The sequence below is a fragment of the Thamnophis sirtalis genome, unplaced genomic scaffold, assembly GCF_051295495.1.
Source record: "Thamnophis sirtalis isolate CommonGarterSnake01/CBP01778 unplaced genomic scaffold, rThaSir2_p1.2 scaffold_7, whole genome shotgun sequence".
Taxonomy (NCBI): domain Eukaryota; kingdom Metazoa; phylum Chordata; class Lepidosauria; order Squamata; family Natricidae; genus Thamnophis; species Thamnophis sirtalis.
The window spans coordinates 314,785-334,075 of NW_028261387.1; the positions used below are offsets into that span (position 1 = coordinate 314,785).

Here is a 19,291-nt window from a genome sequence, read left to right on the forward strand (position 1 = left end):
GGATAATGGAGGCAAAGGTTAATAGTCATCTCAGGGAGCCAATGCCCACATATTTACTACTTAATAGGATTCACAAAATGCTCAGAGAATAAGGTACTTGATTGCGACACCAACACATCACATCCCAAGTCAACGGAGGTGGCCATCCATGCATACGAAGGGTGCATTATATAAACAAAACTGTATCTGTGTTCAGTCTGTATAGATGTAGTTAATCATTAGCCAATTTTATCAGAAAGACGTTGTATATTTCTATTTACTTTTAGAAATTCTACCCAGGGAGTATTTAATGCTCTCCAAACAATATCCAGAAAATCAGGGTACTGTCAAATCTTGCAAGGGGTGGAAGATTTCTAACACTCCATAGCAGAATGCTGCTTTTTCCTCTGCTGATTTTACAATGGCTAAAGAAGGCTCCTTCATTGTCAGTCAATTTTTTGAGCGAAAGCATGTCACATTTTGAATCACAAACATTCTGAACTAAGTCAGAAAGAGCTCATCTCTTCTTTAGTGGAAACAGTGATTCCCTCACCCAGCACTTTTAGTATGGGCTGGTTTACACCCCTTTGTCCTAGCTAGGAATTGGTTATTTGGTCAGAGTCAATGAAAACTACTAGATCATTAATAAAGACATCCAGCACAATCCACAATTATTGTGTGGTCCGCCGATGGCCTGTGGAGCTGGCAGCAGAGTCGGACAGTGAGGAGATTGGTGAGGAACATGGGCCAGTCCCGGAGTCTGGGGGAGGCTCGGACAAGGGCTCTGTATCAGAGGCCGAGAGGGGCCCAGGGCCATCTGGGAGTTATGTGCTGCCTCCGGAGCCTCCAGGGTTGGACAGCAGCAAGGCAGAGGAACAGGCTCCCTCTGTTCCCAGTGCGCACATGCGTAGAGCTGCCAGAAGGCAAGAACAGTTAAGGGATAAGGGACGACTCGGGAGTAAGGCTTGGAGGTGGTTGGCCCCTCCCATAGAACATAAAGGAGGAGCAAAAGCACATGAGCCTTTGCAGGAAGCGATTTGGTTCATGCTGGTCAGTTTACCCCCTGAAGCTCCATTTTGACCTTTTGCTCCATGGGGCCTTGCCAAGATATTGCCAATTAAGTCTTTGGCAGCGTTTCAAGGGAGATAAAGGTGGGTGCTTATCAGCCTTACCCCAAAAGACTTTGGCAGACTACTGTAGGACTCATAACTATTTGGGACTCATTACAGGCTGTGAATGAACATAATTCACAGCCTTTGAAATAAAAAGAGGGTGTTCGGGACTAAGCGTGTGCTTTTACTGTATCAGGAAGCCTAGGCCAGAACAATTATATCACATGTGTCATGCCGGTATTGTGCAAATGAAATTAATACATAATTTACATATGTAAATACATAAATACAAATTTACATTTACATGTCATGTCACACATGATATCTCGATTTCTTTCCCTCCGTCACATTATTTCTATATACTGATATTAGGAAAGGCAACAAAGCCTTCCAGTCCAAACCGCCTCCAGTTCAATAGGAAAAGAAAGAAAAAATTCAATGGGAAAAGAAAAAAAAATAGAAAAATCACCTCCCCTTTCTCTCAATGTTGCTCATTCCTAATTTCTGTGTGTTCCTAAATAAAATGCTGAATGGCTGCACAAGTCCAAAACAAAAATAGAGCTAAGGCACAATAACAAAAGCTGATTTGGACCTGACCAACTCAATTACTGGGGGTGGGGGATAATCATCAATAAACGTTAAAGATTAAATGTCAAGAACATACCAGAACAAGCATTAACTTTAAAGTGTAAGATGGAAAAACTGTCATCAGATGTGGATTTCTGTGGAATCTAGCAGTAATGATTGACACAAGGTTAAAAAAAATCTGGGGGTTTCTACTTTTTTGGATCTCACAGGTAATGGAAATTCTGGCCAGGAACTCCTTAATTGTTACCATATTTCATGTCTTTCATATCCAAAGAGACTTGTAGAAGAAGCTGGATCTGAGGAGGAATTCCATTCACAACTTTCAGAAATATCTGCCCATTCTTTTTTTTTTAATAAATGTTTTTTTAATTTTAATTTGAGACAGGTACAGCATCTTTCTTTACATCTGTAGAAAGTGTATCAATCGATTACAGATAAACTTTGGTGCATCTCCTCTACAGTCAACAAACATAACTCATATTAACTCAAGCATTATTATATATCCATTTTCATTTGACTGTAATTATTATTTAAAGATATTAATAAAAGTAATAATCTTGAACAATACATGCCCACACCAGTGGGAAAAGAAAAAATCAAAAAGAAAAGGCAAAAAAAAAGTAAAACAAAAAAAGACAAAAACGACAAAGGACAAGGCAGGAAAACAAAACAACACAGGTGTCTATTATAAAAAAGAAGAAGTATATCAACTGGTTACAACATGCTTTGGTGCTTCTCTTCCATTAACTCATATTAATTCAAATATCTTAACTCAAATATTTACCATATCAACATCATTATACCTCCAGTTTTAATTACCTATAGTTATTTAAGCATCCTTCATCCTTAGCTATGCCAAAGAATTAATCCATAACACATGCTGACATTTCATTTACTTACTTGTAAAATCCTCTATTATCATCAAATCCTCATGTCCTATTTTAGCTGAACATCCATAATATTTAATTATATCATATATCATAACATTTTCCCAGTATTGATTAACATTTGATTGTATGAATTTTATTTAGTTTTTTAATAGTGATAATTATTGTAATTAATACTCTTTATGTATAATCCAAAAATGTTTTCTCATATCCAATTGTTATTTATCATATCAACTCCACATTATATACATTACTATCAATATCAATTATTATTCAGCTATATGTGTTACAAAAAAGAGCAATTAGGTTTAGCTAGTTTTCAATTGTATTCTTCAATCTATCAGCCAATTCCACATTATATACATTACTATCCATATCAGTCATTATTCAGCTATATCTATTACAAATTAAAGTAATCAGATTTAGCTAATTTTAAGTTGTATTCTTCCATCTGTCAGCCTGTGTCCCTCCAATAGCAAGATCTTCTAAAACCAATTGCCATTCGTTGGATAAATTTACCAAATGTTTTTATAAGCAAGTCCAAACAAAGATATCTTCGCACCTTTTGGCTCTGAATGTCAGTGATGAAATAATAATGTTGTCCCGGGCTTGTAAAACTTTTCAAATTGACTTTAATTCTCAAGGGTGGAGTTTTCATTTCTCCTGCACTCTGTCTCTTTAAATGAATCTTCTTTATAGCTCCCCCCCTCCTTTCTTCCTCTAAGATAGACCAGACGCCATTTCTCACATTTTTCATTTGTATTTCAGGAACATTCAAACATTCAACAATCTCAGTTTTTCCTTCATATTTTGGAGCTGGAAACACCAAACCTGAAGTAGTCAGCAGCAGCCTGAAGATGACGAATGTGACTTCGTCGAAACGTCGCCAAGACATCTCCAATTCTACGCGGGAGAAAACCCAAACAACTAGAAAACCCAAACAACTAGAGACCTTTTTGACTCAATTCAAGTTGCATAAGACAGGTAATAATGCATATCGTTTTCTTCAGAGAAAAGGTTGGGGGAATTGGCAGCAAAGAATACTTGTTAAAATCCCTATATAAATGAGAAGTTTGAATTCAAGAAAATAATTTAAAATGTCGACACCATATTTTCTCTGAAAGACAAAAAAAGGGAAAAAGGGAAATAAAAGTAAAATCACATTTTCCCTATATAAGGGAATTCTGCTGCTTAGTAAGGAGGGAAGGGTAATCCCCGAAGAGATATATAAAAAATTTCAAGAAACTTTTGAGGAAGTCATGTTAGAACTGTACAATGAAGTACTAGAATAAGTAAAAATGCCAAGTTCATGGACTGAGGCATTTATAAAATTAATTCCAAAAGAAGAAACAGACAATCAATTGATCCAAAACTATAGGCCAATTTCGCTGTTAAATGCTGACTATAAAATATCTATGACGATCATTGCGGAAAGACTTTAAAAATATTAAACAAAATTATTCATTCAGTTCAAAACAAATTCGTACCCAAGAGACAATTAAGAAATAAAACAAGAATTATAATGAGTGTATTAGAATTAGAATTAGAATTAGAATTAGAATTGATTTTATTTGTAGGCCGCCCTTTTCCCTGAGGGGACTCAGGGCGGCTCACAGAAACCAGGGAAGGGGAAATACAGCACTAAGACGACAACACATAATAAAATAATAAGCAACATGCATACAACATTCGGGCGGGGTAATGGTCCTTATCCCCAGGCCTGACGGGCGAGCCAGTTCTTCAAGGCTATGCGGAAGGCCTGGACGGTGGAGAGGGTACGAATCTCTACGGGGAGCTCGTTCCAAAGGGTCGGGGCCGCTGCTGAGAAGGCCCTCCTCCTTGTAGTTGCCAGCCGACACTGGCTGGCCGATGGAGTACGGAGGAGGCCTAACCTATGAGATCTTATAGGTCGTAGGGAGGTAATTGGCAGAAGGCGGTCTCTCAAGTATCCAGATCCACTGCCATGTAGGGCTTTATGGGTGATCAGTAGCACCTTGAAGCGCATCCGGAGATCGACAGGTAGCCAGCGCAGCTCGCGGAGGATAGGTGTAATGCGGGTGAATCGGGGTGCACCCGCGATCACTCGCGCGGCTGCGTTCTGCACTAGCTGAAGTCGCCGGATGCACCTCAAGGGCAGCCCCATGTAGAGCACGTTGCAGTATTCCAGCCTAGAAATCACGAGGGCCCGAGTGACTGTTGTGAGGGCCTCCCGGTTCAGGTAGGGTCGCAACTGGCGCACCAGGCGTACCTGGGCGAATGCCCCCCTGGTCACAGCCGCTATATGATGGTCGAATGACAGCTGTGGATCCAGGAGGACTCCCAAGTTGCGAACCCTCTCTGAGGGGTGTAAAATTTGACCCCCCAGCCTGAGTGTTGGATTAATGGCCAAATTTTTGGGAGGGAAACACAACAGCCACTCGGTCTTTTCTGGGTTGAGCACAAGCTTGTTAATCCTCATCCAGTCCATGACGGCTTCAAGTCCCCGGTCCATCACGTCAACCGCTTCATTGATTTGGCACGGGGCGGACAGATACAATTGAGTATCGTCCGCGTATTGATGGTATCTAATCCCGTGCCTACGGATGATCTCTCCCAGCGGTTTCATGTAAATGTTAAATAGTAGGGGGGATAAGACCGAACCCTGCGGCACCCCATATTTCAGGGGCCTTGGGGACGATCTCTGCCCTCCCACTAACACCGACTGCGACCTGTCCGAGAGGTAGGAGGAGAACCACCGTAACACGGTGCCTCCCACTCCCACCTCCCGCAGTCTTCGCAGAAGGATACCATGGTCGATGGTATCGAAAGCCGCTGAGAGGTCAAGGAGGACCAGGATGGAGGGATGTCCTTCATCTCTGGCTCTCCAAAGATCATCCATCAATGCGACCAAGGCGCATTGGAATACCATGAAGCTCATCCAGAAAAACAATTAGCTTTAGTATTGGTAGATACGCAAAAAGCTTTTGATAATTTAAATTGGCAGTTTCTTTTCACACAATTAGCTATTATGAAATTCAGAGAAAAATTTATTAGAATGATTAAGGCAATATATTCAAACCAGAGAGCTAAAATACTGGTAAATGGAGATCTAATAGACAAAGTCAATATAAATAAAGGTGTCAGACAAGGATGCCCACTATCGCCTCTTCTATATATCTTCTCATTGGAGGTTTTACTAACATGGATTATTAGGGAAAAAGAGGAAATAAAAGGGTTAAAAATTTAAAAAGAAGAATACAAAACAGGCATTCACAGATGATATGGCTTTTATAATAGAAGACCCCCCTGAAACAAGGACAGTATTAATTCAAGAAGTAGACGAATTTGGTAAAGTTGCAGGCTTAAAAATAAATAAAAATAAAAGATAATTACTAAAAATCTTACACCAAAGCAAAATGAGGAATTAGAGAGAGTATTGGAAATGCAAATAGTTAAAAAGGTAAAATATCTTGGAATCTGGCTAATGGCTAAATGTTGTACCATAAAAGAAGACAATTATTGAAAATTATTACAACAAATACAAAAGGACTTGGAAAATTGGGCTAAATTACAATTATCACTGATTGGAAGAATTGTGACCATAAAAATGAATATCCTACCAAAATGTTTATTTCTATTCCAAACTATACCAGTAAAATTAGGGAAAAATGTCCGTGGAACTAAATAAAATGATTTTAAATTTTATTTGGCTGGGGGAAAAAGCTAGGATAAAATTAAGATTACTAGAGGACTCTAGAATCAAAGGAGGATTTGGCTTCCCAGATGGGGAGCTTTACTATCAGGCAGCAGCTGTAACATGGCTCAAGGAATGGATAATACTTCAAAATAAAAGAGTATTGATGATAGAGGCTCAGGATTTACAGCTGGGCTGACATGCTTTTATCTGGGAGGGAAAGAACAACGCCCATAAATACTTCCAGAGACATCAGGTAAGAGGAGCCTTACTAGAAATATGGATGAAAATAAAATAAAAAACTTCTACACAAAAATTCCCAGATGGATATCAACCATGGAAGCAATTATCTACCCCAAGGTAATAGAGTTGAATAGGATATTGACATAGAAGGAGTTATTGGATGGGCAAGGAAAACTTAAAACAAATCAAATTAATTAAAACAAATTACAGGGACTTGAATTAGGCCTGTGGCCATTCCTAGAAATTCAAACAAGATACAAAAAGGACTTAGAATAGAACAGATTTCAAAACGAACAACAAGAACTGGACAAAATAGTAACAGGAAACAGAAGAAAAAATGATTACAAAAACACACAATTGTCTCTTAAAATTCAAAATGGAGGAGGAAACCGTGAAGGAAACAATAATTTGGGCTAAAGACTTTGAGTATAATATTGAACTGGAGCACTGGGGGAAAGTATGGGGGGGGGAATTATAAATTGACAATGTCGGCATCCTATAAGGAAAACATTTACAGAATGTTTTATAGGTGGCATTTACCCCTGGCGAGATTGGCCAAAATGTTCCCAAATAGATCTCCAAACTGTTGGAAATGTAACCACCAACAGGAAAACCTTCTGTCATATGTGGTGGATGTGTCCCAAAGCCAAAGAATTCTGGACCAAAATTCAAAAATGGTTAGAAGAAATAATAGAACAAAAAATTGGCATGAACTCTGAGCTGTTTCTTCTAGGAATAATAAATAAACAATATTAGTAAGGATATCCACTATTTAATGCTTCATATAATCGCTGCTGCCAGAATTTCATATGCCCAAAGTTGAAAACTAAAAACCATCAAAGGCAGAAACCATAAAAAAGGATGTTAGAATGCTCAGAAATGGACAAACTAACCATGGAACTGAGAGATGGAGAGGAAACGGGGTTCTACAAGATCTGGAACAGGTGGTATAACCAGCTTGAATAGAGATGTAAAATCAGTGCATGAGGAACACACAGCAAACACAAGGAAAAGAGTTGGCATATATTCAGAAAGCAACAGAGGTGGGAATATTGTATGTAGATGTATAACTTATAAAAATGAGAAAGTAAACAAAGAAGAATATGTATAAAATAATAGAACGGAAAATGGAAAACCTGAAATCGGAAAAAAGAAATACCGATAACAGAAAGCTGTGAAAGTGTGATTGTGATTTTAATGTTTGGAAAATGTCAAATAAAAAAAAACAATTGAAGAGGGGAAGGGTAGATCTTGTATCCTTCTGGTGTTTCCTCTGTTCTTCCTGCCCCTGGGGGTTGATCCTGTTTTGTACAGTGAGGAGAAAACAATCATTCTGTATTCCTGAGCTTTTGATTAATTCCTTTTGACTGGTGATTTCTGGTCAAGGCTCGTTGTATTCAATATTAATATGTTTGTCATGGAGACCCACAATTTCACTGGTCTTGATGGACCCTTTGCCCTTCTAGCTAAGAGAGTTTGAGAGGCCTGGGATGGGTTCAATATTGACATTAAATAATAACTTGGCTGCAAGTATTATGAAAATTTGGGATCAAAATATGCATCTGATGAAAGGATGGCTGACCTGAGGGTCTTGGGGTTCCTCTTTCTCCATAACATGGTTCCTTACGTTTACAGATGCCAGGAGTTGGGGCCATAGGAAATGGAGAACTATATGGTAGCAGCGTGTGCAGAAATAGAAATGTTGAAATAGGGTGTGTGTTGGAGGGCATTTGCTATGTGACAATGTGGAAAGTCCCGAAAGTTGTGTGTTTGCGGTCTGAAGGTGTATATAAGGCGAAGAGGAACTGAGGGTCAAGGGGTCAAGGGGTCTCAAGCTGTTCCTTTGGACTGGCTGGCCCTCATTGCAAGGTTATTGCCACGAGGACCTTATGTTTCCTATGCTTTACGGTCTGATAAATCTCTGGATCCTACAGTGAGACTTTTGTGGCGTCTTCAATTTTTATTAAGTGCAGCTGTGCTCATGATCAGGTTTAACCTCTGGGAGTTTGTAGAAGGGCAACCCCCGCCTAGATCTGTAATATTTGAGGCGGGGGGACAGGTATCAAAGTGTACAAACAGTTTCCCTGATATGATTGACTAATGTTTGACTAATGAAACTTGAAGTTTCTCTAAATATAGACATAATAAATGTCAATAAATAAATAATAAAGGCATGAAACGACTTGCTTTCATAGGTTGTGGGCACTCCAACACTGGGTTTTTTTCCCCCCTTTGTCTGAAATGCTATAGGCTTGAGCAGGTAGTTGGACTAGAAGACCTCCAAGGTCCCTTCCAACTCTGTTCTTCTGTTATTCTGCATTGATTATGCTTTGGGGAAGAGGATGACTCCCTCTTCGTTGTGGCAGTCCCTTAGAGATCGGAACACTGCTGTCATGTCATTCCTAGTCCTTTTTTCCATTAAATTAGACATTTCCAATTCCGGCAACTGTTCCTCAGAAGTTTTAGCCTTCAGTCCCCTAATCAATTTTGTTCATCTTCTCTGCACTCTCTCTAGAAGCTTTTTTATATTGTGGCAACCAAAACTGGATGCCATATTCCACGTGTGGTTGTACTATGGCATTATAAAGTGGCACTGCATTTCATGTAAACTTGATTCAATCTCTCTTATTAATACAGCCTAGGACAAGATTGGGGTCTTTGGCAGCTACAGCCCACCGCTGGCTCCTATTCGCTTGATTGTGCATTAGGACTCCAAGATCCTTTTCACAGTTACTTTGTTGGGCCAGGTACCACCTATTCCACACTTCTGCATTTGGGTTTTCTTGTCTTAATGTAAAACCTTACTTTTCTCTACATTGAAGGTCACCTTGTTAGAAAGGGCCCAGGTTCTTGAGCCTAACTTCTGGAGTGTTGACTATTCCAGCAGGTTTGGTATCATATGCAAATTTGATGAATTTCCCTTCTATGCCCTTGTCTAAGTCATTGATGAAAATATTGAAGAATTCTGGGGCAGAGCCTTGGAGCAGCCCACCGCTCACTTCCCTCGTGTAGATGTGGTTCCATTAAGGACTACAACTTGAGGGCCACTTGAAAGAAGCTTTTCTGTTGTCATCATCTTTGACTTTTGTAGCAAGCCGTTGTTTGTTCTGAGTCTTACCTTTCCCGAGTTCAGCTTTGCAGGTTTGGGCTATTTGCTGATATTCTGCCTTAGTTATGTGACCCTCTTTCTTTTTTATACTTGTTTCATCTTTGTTTTTCAGTTTATCCGAGAGTTCTTTGTGCAGCCATGCTGGTTTCTTTTGATCCTTCCTGGATCGGGATGCTCTGTGCACAGTCACTCATGCCCTCGTCCTTTTTATTATTTTTATTATTATTCATTGAATTTATAGGCTGCCCAATCCCGAAGGACTCTGGGTGGCTTACAAAGAAGGAGGAAAAAAAAAAGAAAAAAGAAAATAAAAAGAATGGTTTAAAATTCACAACACATGCATTCGTTCTCATCGGGGCTGGACCTTAGCAATGAGGTCAACAGCCCCAGGCCTGCCAGAACAGCCAGGTTTTAACAGCTTTCCTGAAGGCCATGAGGGTGGGCAAGGCACGGACCTCTGGGGGTAGCTGATTCCAGAGGGTCGGAGCAGCCACAGAGAAGGCTCTCCTCTGGGGCCCCGCCAGCCGACACTGACTGGCTGATGGCATCCGAAGGAGGCCCAATCTGTGGGATCTTATCGGCCATTGGGAGGTATGTGGCAGTAGGCGGTCTCGCAGGTACGCTGGTCCTAAGCCATGTAGGGCTTTAAAGGTAATAACCAACACCTTGAATTGTGTCCGGAGACCAATTGGTAGCCAGTGCAGCTCGTGGAGGACAGGTGTAAGGTGGGTGTACCTCGGTGCACCCAATATCACTCGCGCGGCTGCATTCTGGACTAGCTGTAGTCTACCTGCTCTACAAGGGTAGCCCCATGTAGAGCGCCCTTTCTTGCCTGGACTACTGTAATGCTCTCTACATGGGGCTGCCCTTGAAGAGCACCCGGAAGCTTCAACTGGTCCAGAATGCGGCTGCACGGGTTGTCATGGGGGCACCCAGGTACCCCCATGTTACACCCCTTTTAGGCGGCCTGCACTGGTTGCCGGTTGTCTTCTGGGTGCGATTCAAGGTACTAATTTTGACCTTTAAAGTGCTCCATGGCTTAGGCCCAGGGTACCTGTGAGACCACCTACTGCCACTGGTAGCCTCCCATCGTCCAGTGCGATCCCACAGAGTTGGCCTCCTCAGGGTGCCCTCGGCCAGACAGTGTTGGCTAGCGACCCCCAGGGGAAGAGCCTTCTCTGTGGAAGAGCACCTTCCCTCTGGAACGAGCTGCCCCCGGAGCTTCGTATAATCCCCGACCTCTGGTCCTTCCGACGCACCCTAAAAAGTTGGCTTTTCCAGCAAGCCAACCTGGCCTGAACAAAACAAATCAAATTATTGATTACTGTTAATTTTAATTTTAATTCTTTTTTTAAAAAATGTCATTGTCAATTTTAATTGGGTTTGGGGTATTCTATTTAATTTTTTAAAAAACTTTTGTATTATGTGTTTCTTTTAATGTTGTATGCCGCCCTGAGTCCTTGGGAGAAGGGCGGCATATAAATCCAATAAACCTAGACCTATTATTTGAGCTTGCATAATGTTGAATTCAAATAATACATAGTCACGTCCCACAAGGTCCCTGTTACTTCAACATCTTCTATCATTTCATCTCTGTTATAGAGAATTAAATCCAGTGTAGCTGATCCTCTAGTTCTCTTCTCTTCCTTTTGGGACACAAATTAGATTTGTCAGGAATCTATTTGCTCTTCCACAAGGTTTGTCTCCCTGTTGATGTCAGAGTAGTTAAAGTCCCCAGTACAATTGTGGTGTGCTTCCTACGTATCTCAGTTAACTAATTATCAAAAATCTCATCTATTTCTTCTGTTTGGTTGGGTGGCCTGTTGCATACACCTATGGTAACGTCATTGTTTTTTCCTTTTATATTGACCTAAATACATTCAAGATGTTTTTAACCATTATTCTGTTGTATTTTTGTTGAGCTATAGTTGTTTTTTATATATAGCACAGTTCCGCCTCCTTTTATTAGGTCTGTTTCTTTAAAATAATTTAACTCCCCCCAGTTGTATATTCTATTCACAGGGTTCACCCCACCAAAATAGATATGTCAGATATCAAGGGTAATTTATCATCAAATGTCTACACTGTCCTTTTCATCTGGGTGATTTACAATAAAAATACAGTGTTAAGACATGGAAGAATGAGAAAATGTTTTCCACGGCCAATAATTTTTCATAAAATTCATGTATGATAATTTTACCATTAACCTCTGCTACTGAAGACTTTGGGAAGATTTAGAATTTATTAATGCTGGAATATAAGTGTTTTTCCCCCTTCTGTAGAGTTGGGAGCACTTTCTGAAAAGCTGAACCATTGCTTAATTTGTTTGTTGTTACCATTGCAATACAAAGTTCACAAAACTTTCATAGAGTCCTCTTTTAGCTATCAAGGTCATATTCTTGTTCCTCTTCACAAGTTCCTCTTCACAAGTTCCTCTTCACAAGTTCTGTAACAAAAAGCATAAAGGAGGAAGGGATGATAGTAGTTCAGAGAAATCAGAGAAATAGCCCAAGTGCTGAATTGAATGTTACTGGCTGGGAGATTTCCTGAAGAGCCATGAAGGGCTGGCTGCTCCTGGTCACTTCATTTCTTCTCTGGCCAGGCTGCTCTTCTCAAAATGGTAAGATCAGAACAGAAACCAAAGGGTTACCAAGGGAAACAGTTTCTGATGCAGTCGTCAAAGGACCAGTTACTTTGGCAAAACCAAAAGGTTCAATTTTTCATTTGTGGCTTTCTGGACATTTGTAATACCAGATTCGTTAAGAATATCATGGATTTATAATTCCAATCCCCTTTTCAAATACAAGATTTTTTAGCACATGATTTGTGAATAGCAAAATACTTTGCATTGGTATTATAATTCACACCCATTTTGAGGGATGTTTTCAGTTAATAAAGAACTTGATATGATAATAACCAAGTGATTACCATGTCTAAGATGAGGCTTCCTAGGTCAGAGTGATGGAAATTATAGAGATGTATTTCAGTTGGGTTTATATCAGGATAAATACAAAGAACTTAGTAGATCTTAATTCACAATGATTGTATCCTTCACAAGAAGACAAGGGTGATAATATTGACAAGATATTGAAGCTGACTATATTTGCTGATATTAATATTAATAGCCATACTTTTGAGGCAATCATATATTTATCACTGTGTTTAATGGTTGCAAAAGTCATTCATAAAGGAAATGAAAGAGGAGAACTAATCTTAAAATATTGAAGAGAACATAGAAGGTATTCCTGTCCCAATAAATGTAAAATTAACTGGTAACTAATTGTCATGAGAAGTTGTGAATGCTACCCAATTTCAGACTCTTTCAAATTCACTAGCTGAAGGGTTAGAGACAATTATTTGAGAATTATTTTCTTCCCGATTCTGCCCAGCATGGCTGATTTGAAATGTATATTTTGCTTTCTTTATACAGTATAATATTTGTGTGTCTCTTTTTTTTGGCAAAAGTGACATAAAACAGGGTCATGTGACTGCAGGACTCTATAAATGACTATAAATGCAATGAAGTTGCCTAACGTCCAAAGTGTAGTCATGCCACTATTGGGGTGGGCAACTGTCAGAACTTCAAATCCAAGTTGTAAATATCCCCTTTTGGAACTTAGAAGGTCATTAAGCAATAAGTCAATAGTCAAGGACTACCTGTAGTGTGGATTAAGTGTGTAGCAGGTGTTGGTTCACTAGTTTAGACAAAAGTGGGAGCTAATTGTCTAGGAGGGAAATTTGTTATCTCACAGTGCATAAGAATAGATAGGAAGAGCAAGCTTATCGAATAATTTAATGTACATATAATTTCAGAATGTGAAGAACCAGATGAGATTGACTTTGGGGAGATTGTGAGCTCTGAGGAAGCCAAGTACCTGGAAAACGACCAAGTGCAATACAGGTGCGACCCTTCCTACGTCTTGGAGGGACCTGAATGGATTCAGTGTAATGGACAAGAATGGACCCCGCGTCCACCAAAGTGCTTGGGTGAGCCATCATATTTTCTGTGACTAGTGTAAACCTGGGAGAAAACGTGGAATTCATCCGACAGGAGAAGAATTGCAGTTGACCAATTTTTTGAGAAGCAGCTTTTATTTGGATCCAGGCTTTTCCTCTGAACTGAAGGCAAAGCTGTCCTGGTTTTTCTTTTGCAATCGGGAAAAATGAAACTGTGTCTCATTTTTCCCAATTGGTTTGAATGAGCCAGGAAATCAGTTGATTTGAGTGGTTTGAACTTTAACTTTGCTGGTGTTTAACCTATTAAAAGTTTTTATTTCATATAAGTAATATATGGAAGATCAATTGGATTGCAAATAGATGTGCAAGCATATAAATTCTGGACCTGCTTTGTAAGGGGTGGGTGGGTGGGATTATTATTGTTGCAATAGATTTCTCAGTGTTCAATTAGAGGGGATAGAATATGCACTTTTGTCCTTTTTTAATTTACATTTTTAAATGTTTTTGCCGAGTTTAGTTTTGTCTCTGTTTATTTTTTCTCCTTTGAATTTTATATTTCAACCTTTTGAATGAAATAAAATTGTAGAAAAAGTGAAATCAAGGGAAGCAATCTTCTTTGCTTAGATAAGTCGAGAAGTTTTGGATCATATTTCAATAGAACATGGAATACTCCAGGGGTCTGAAATTTTGTCCCATTACAACTCAGTCAACTCAAAAGGTCTTTGCAGAAGATTCTGAGTTGGGCTCTTTGTTCTTAGCTTGAAATAAACTTATAATGTTTATACAAGACCATCTGTTTGTGGATGCTCCTACAAGTCAGTCCTCTGGGATAGGTCTAAAGTCTATCGTAGAATCATAATTTGTTTATCATTAACTAGCTGATTACCTGGCATTGCCCGGGTGTTTATTTATCCCCATCTTGTATTAGACAGGAAAAAAGAATGAATTATATCTATAATGTCAAATCAAAGCAATTTTTAACAAGTTTTTAAAAGTATAAGTACATTATACAAATTATAAAGTAAAATATTATATAAATTAAGTATAATATTAATTGAAGACAAAGCTTGATTTTGTCCCAGGCCTAGGCCTGAGTTGGAGCAAAGGATGATCCTGGGAACACAGGCGGAAACTGTTCCCTGTGAGACTGGGCCGCCACGGTGAAGTGGGGGTGGGCGATCTGCTTCGGCCATGGCGGACTCAATCAAAGGCCTCTGCACTGGCCTAATCAGGCTCCCTTCATGGTGCTTCTGTGCTCCCTTCAGAGGCCTACTGCTGTACACACACAAACACACACAAACACACACACTACTGATTACCTCCTGCCCTCTCCCGTTCCCCTGCCATGCACGCCTCTTTCCCACCCTGTCTACGATCCTGACCCTTTGCCCCAAATCCATCAGGCATTTCCCCATTGGTCCACTTAAGGGTGAATTTCACGACTGGCTTTCCAGAGGAAGCGGCGAAGAAAGTGAGCTCCCAAACAATTGCTGCTCCAGGATGCCACCCTCGCTGTCCTCAATGGCCCAGGCATTCCAGACCTATGCTGCAACGCACGCGCACACACCAGGTGTGTGTGTGTGTGTGTGTGTGTGTATATATAAAATAGTGTATGTGTGTTTGTGTGTGTGTGTGTGCGTGTGCGTGTGCGTGCTATAATTTGGTTTATTTGATTTTTGACTGGAACTATCAGTTGTGATTTACAAAGCAGGCTGATTTTCTTGGTGGTGGAAATGAGGGAAACCAATGAACAAATTACTTCCCTTCAGAAGATCCACCTTCTTCTCTGTTGTTTTTTAGCCCCCTGCAGTATCTCAAGGCGACGGCTGGCAGCGAAAAACCTGTTTGTGTTTGGGAGTCAAAGAAAAGCTCGGCTTGTTCAGAGCAATCAGAGCCTCCAATTTCTGTGTGATGAAGGATATGTGCTTGTGGCTCCATCAGTCAGAAAGTGTGTTGACGGTTACATGGATTTCCCATTATGCATCTCTGGTAAGCATGCTGTCAATATGTTGGATTCCTCTGGAGTTGTAACTAATTAAAACAATTAAGATAACGTAATGAATATGAACATTTGCTTCTAAAGTCCCATTCTTTTAAAAATGATTTAATCTTCACTGAAATAATTCACATCTTTTCTTGGAATTTTAGTAGTTGTACTCTAAAATAAAAAACCTGAAGCACATTTATCCAAACATCTGAATTGTTTCTAAGGTTCAATCCAAAATCCTGAACTACAGCTAAGAACTATGACTCCATGTGGTTGAAGGTATGCATAAAATTACAAAGGTTGCATACCACATGCTGATGCCATATCATTAAAGGAGTCCCATATTTTGCCTGATGAAAAATGTATTTTCTTTTAAATTGGTTGTGTGAATTTATCATATGGTCAATGTTAATATGGAACTGGGTGGGATTATGATTTTATTTAATAAATCCATAGGCTCCAGAACATTTAGGTGATGAAGGATATTTTATTATTCTTTATTTGCAGACATTTAATTTTCAGATTGTTATAATAATTTTTATTATGCAAAAATTAGTTCAGAAGATTTTTTTTTAAATTGTCACTCTGCCCCTTCTTCATTTATATGTAGGTGGAAGCCTAAATCTTGTGCATTCCCAACATCTTAGAAATATTTCTGCTAAGAAACATACCTATAAAATAATCAGAAACTAGTATCAATTGAATAAGCAGATAAATTGTTAGCATGTTGTTTAAAATAAGTGAAACAATAATATATAAAATTTGAAATGTCTACATACGATGGCCTGAGAATTACTGACATTACTATGCATTTATTTTATTATCTCTATTTATTTGTAATTATTAATTTAACTGAATATTATCCTTTACGGTCCTTAATGGAGAGTGATTATGTGACAATCTTGCAAGGTAGACCCACACAGGACGAATGATCAGATTAGCTAATTCTAATTTTCTATAGTTACATCAATAGAATTCTGTCATCCTTTACAGCCCTTGAATCTGGGAGGGCCTCTTCTGAACAGCTTTCCCTGCCTATTCCTGATGTGGGCTAAGTTATCTTTTATCTGATAGTTCCCTTGGCTGCCTTTCTTTTCATTTCCCCCAATGTCATTTCTACCTACCCTTGCATCATATATTTATGTCAATACCTGGGTCAACATAGAACAAAAATAATAGGAATGAAGAGGGTGGGGGGAGAGGGAGAGAGAGGGAGGGAGGGAGGGAGGGAGGGGGAGAAATAGATTGTGAGCAGTTGGGCATATTGTCCCAAAGGTGCTTTTTCAAAAGACTATTGGACTTTCTTTGCTTTTCCTTGAAGAGGTTTCACTTCTCATCCAAGAAGCTTCTTCAGTCTGGAGAACTGGGTGCATTGTAGCACTGTTGAGAATGTAGGTGGTGTTTTGATGCCAAAGTTTCACAAATACTTAACATGCTTATGAAATAATTTCACTTTAAAAATAGCCAGTAAGTATCTGATTTTATTGGGGAAAAAAGGCCAGAATCTGTAATAATTTTAAATCAATTTCTTTGTAATTATTATTTTAAGGAATGTATCCACTTTATCTAGCATTTCCTGGCCTATTGGTATTTTTTGTTCTCTATTTAATAGAAACAGGGAAAAACTGCGAGGATCCACCCAGGATTGAGAACGGAAAGATTATTCCTTTATCTGAGCAGCAGTACAGATCTGGCTCTTCAGTAGAATTCAGATGCCAAAAGAATTACATCATGGAAGGCCAGAAGAGATCTTTTTGTAATGATGGGGCTTGGACAGAAGCCCCCAATTGCCTCCGTAAGCAGAAATGAAAAAGAGAGCCTTGTGCAATGAAAGACACACCCTTTGGCTCAAGTTTCATGGCTGAAGTAGTGCAAAAGCCTGAGAATTTCCCAAAAAGGCTGCTCTTTCGTTAATGTTGGGTATCCACAGAGTAATATTTTCATATCAGTAAATGGCACAGCAATTGCTTTTGCTGGCAATAAACTCCATGGATGAGCTACTGCATATTTCTATTTTTAAAGAATTTATAAACTCTTACCATACCAAGATTGTTTAATCTCAGTGCTGGTGAGCTGAGTTGTTTCTGAGCTCAGCAGAGGCCTGGCAATCCTCTCTGCCACGCGAATCAGCTGAGCTTAAAAACAAGGGAATATAAGACAGGGAACGAGGGGTGGGTGGGAGGGCAGGGCCAACCCTTTATTTGCCGGTTCTCTGGGTCACTCAAAATTTCCGCTACCGGTTCGCCTGAACTGGTCCGAACCGGCTGAATATGGGAATATGGGAATTTCCCACCTCTGAAATGGGAAAAGAAACAAGTCCTATGAGCCCCAACCCAGAGCATTTGAAGGCCTGATCTCTTCCCCTGCTCACCTTTAACTGAAAGTATAACCTCAGGCAGGAATGGGACCACTGCAACGTGGAGCCCCTGATTTGCAACCTACAAGTGGTTGAAAACATTACTGGGATCAACAGTGGAACTGAATAGCAAGTATGAGGAGAGGAAATAGGGGGTCTGTTATTCCCACTTCCCTCATTGTAACTCCCTGTTGTCTCTTTAGATACAAGGCGGAAATCCAGGTCAGATTCTGATATTGGACTAAAACAACAGCATTTAATGACAGGTTCATCTCTGATGTTAGCAGAGACTAAAGCAAAGCAATTGAAGTCATAGAATATTCAGAATTTTGGAGGTGCCTTACTTTTTTTCTACCCCCTTTCTTCTAGAAAAGGGCTGTGATTATGTCGATATAGAAAATGGAAGAATGGAAAATCATGATGAACAATTTCCAAAAAGGGAAGGAGAAACATTTCGGTTTTATTGTTATAATGGTTTTCTGCCTAAAAGCAAACGTCAAACCTTGCAAACAGTGAGATGCACCAATTCCGGCTTTGAACCAGAACCGAAGTGTTTCAGTAAGTAATTCTTTCCCCTTTGCCAAATCCAGGCAAACCAGGCGGGGGAGATGCTATCCTGACGTTGCTTTAACCTTAAAGAAGTATCGTTCTACAGAGATCCCAGCTGTTCTTGGGTTCTTCTGCCTGCTGGGGTGATGCTTCCACTCCTGTCTCTTCTCAAGGGACCCTAAAGGTTGTTCTGGAGCCTACAGTTTGCAAAAGAATGTGTACTAAAACCTTAAATGAGAGAGATAAAAGAAGCTGAGTCTTTTATAAAACATAAGCAGAAAAATAGGTTGCTTCCTCATCAGCTTCCTCCTCTCTTTACATCTTATCATCTCTATGAATTTGATATCATGCGTAGAACCATCAATGCTGAAACCAAATTGCTCTTTTTTGCTTTCAGAAACATGTGATCCTCCTCTACGTTTTTATCACGGCCACTTCATTAATCCTCACCGGAACAAGTACACGGAAGGTGACAGGATTGCATTTGTTTGTGATAAGGGATATTCTCCTGCAAACCAGCCGTCAACATCCACTTGCACTCAGAATGGCTGGTCACCTGCTCCAAGTTGTGCCTTGCCAGGTAAGTTCAGGAATGTTTGCTAAAAATGCCTTGAAATTGCTTATTGTGCTTAAATAATGTCACGTGATGCCACTGTGACGATGTGAGTTTGACACCACTGACCCAGCTGCTTCGTTGGATGCCATCCATTAATAACATCTATTCCCCATGTTCAAGTCTGTCAAGATCCTTCTGGTTCTTGGATTTATCCTCTGGGGTATTGGCTATTCCTCCCAGCTTCCTCGCCATCTGCAAATTTGATGAGTTCTCCTTTTATTCCCTCATCTAAATA

General features: G+C 39.7%; 1 protein-coding gene across 1 annotated transcript in view; it reads left to right on the forward strand.

Moving 5' to 3' along the window:
* The window catches only part of LOC106554120 (complement factor H-like), a 94,487-nt gene that overhangs the window by 68,031 nt on the left and 7,165 nt on the right, over positions 1 to 19,291 (forward strand). The window contains 6 exon segments of the mRNA XM_087720741.1: positions 9,120 to 9,229; positions 13,405 to 13,578; positions 15,349 to 15,537; positions 17,148 to 17,330; positions 18,261 to 18,449; positions 18,838 to 19,020. Coding sequence (XP_087576867.1) covers positions 9,120 to 9,229; positions 13,405 to 13,578; positions 15,349 to 15,537; positions 17,148 to 17,330; positions 18,261 to 18,449; positions 18,838 to 19,020 — 1,028 coding nt within the window.